At 39.6% G+C, this 705-nt stretch overlaps 1 protein-coding gene across 1 annotated transcript in view; it reads right to left on the reverse strand.

Annotated features, from left to right (window-relative positions):
• Positions 1–6: 6 nt before the first annotated feature.
• The window catches only part of LOC119591332, a 2,819-nt gene continuing 2,120 nt past the window's right edge, over positions 7–705 (reverse strand). Inside the window, exon 2 of the mRNA XM_037940061.1 lies at positions 7–205. Coding sequence (XP_037795989.1) covers positions 32–205 — 174 coding nt within the window. The 3' untranslated portion in view covers positions 7–31. The remainder of the gene's footprint in view (positions 206–705) is intronic.

The following is a 705-nucleotide window of genomic DNA, read 5'->3' on the forward strand; positions in this document are numbered from 1 at the left end:
CTAAGGCTGGGAATGATGATCCCCTGTTCTTTCAGGCGTTGAACCTCTGCCTGTAGGAATGCCCTCTTCTCTGCATTGAGGCGATAGGGAGCTTGGCGTACTGGTTGAGCATCCCTAGTCTCAACATCGTGTTCCAGCAATGGGCAAAGACGAGGTACATCACTGAATAGTTTACCATACTCCTGTAGAAGAGAACCAATGTTTGCTGCTTGGGCAGCAGAAAGATGTTTAAGTTTATCATCAAGTTTAGCTAAGATAACCGAGTTGGTGAGATTAGGTTCTACCATAGAAATGATTTCATTATGTTCACTACTGACGTTAGAAGGTACAACCATGGAAACCTCTCTTACATTTTCCATATTTTCCTTCAAATCACCCCGTTCATAGTACTTTTTCAGGAGGTTCACATGTACATGACGTTGTTTCTTACGTCTCTTAGGGGTTTCAATTACATAATTAACATCACTAGTTCGTTTTAAAATACGGAATGGACCCGCATATCGAGATTGAAGAGGCTGGTTAGCAAGAGGTAGCAAGGCCAAAACTAAATCACCCTTATTAAAGCTTCTTTCTTCAGTATTATGTACTTTATCAAACTGTTCTTTCATTTTAGCCTGAGCTTTACTCAAATGATTATGGGCTATTGAAATAGCCGTTTGTAATCTATGTTTAAATTTATTCACATAAGCAGCCATAGGAATTTCT

The sequence above is a fragment of the Penaeus monodon genome, chromosome 28, assembly GCF_015228065.2.
Source record: "Penaeus monodon isolate SGIC_2016 chromosome 28, NSTDA_Pmon_1, whole genome shotgun sequence".
Classification (NCBI taxonomy): Eukaryota; Metazoa; Arthropoda; class Malacostraca; order Decapoda; family Penaeidae; genus Penaeus; species Penaeus monodon.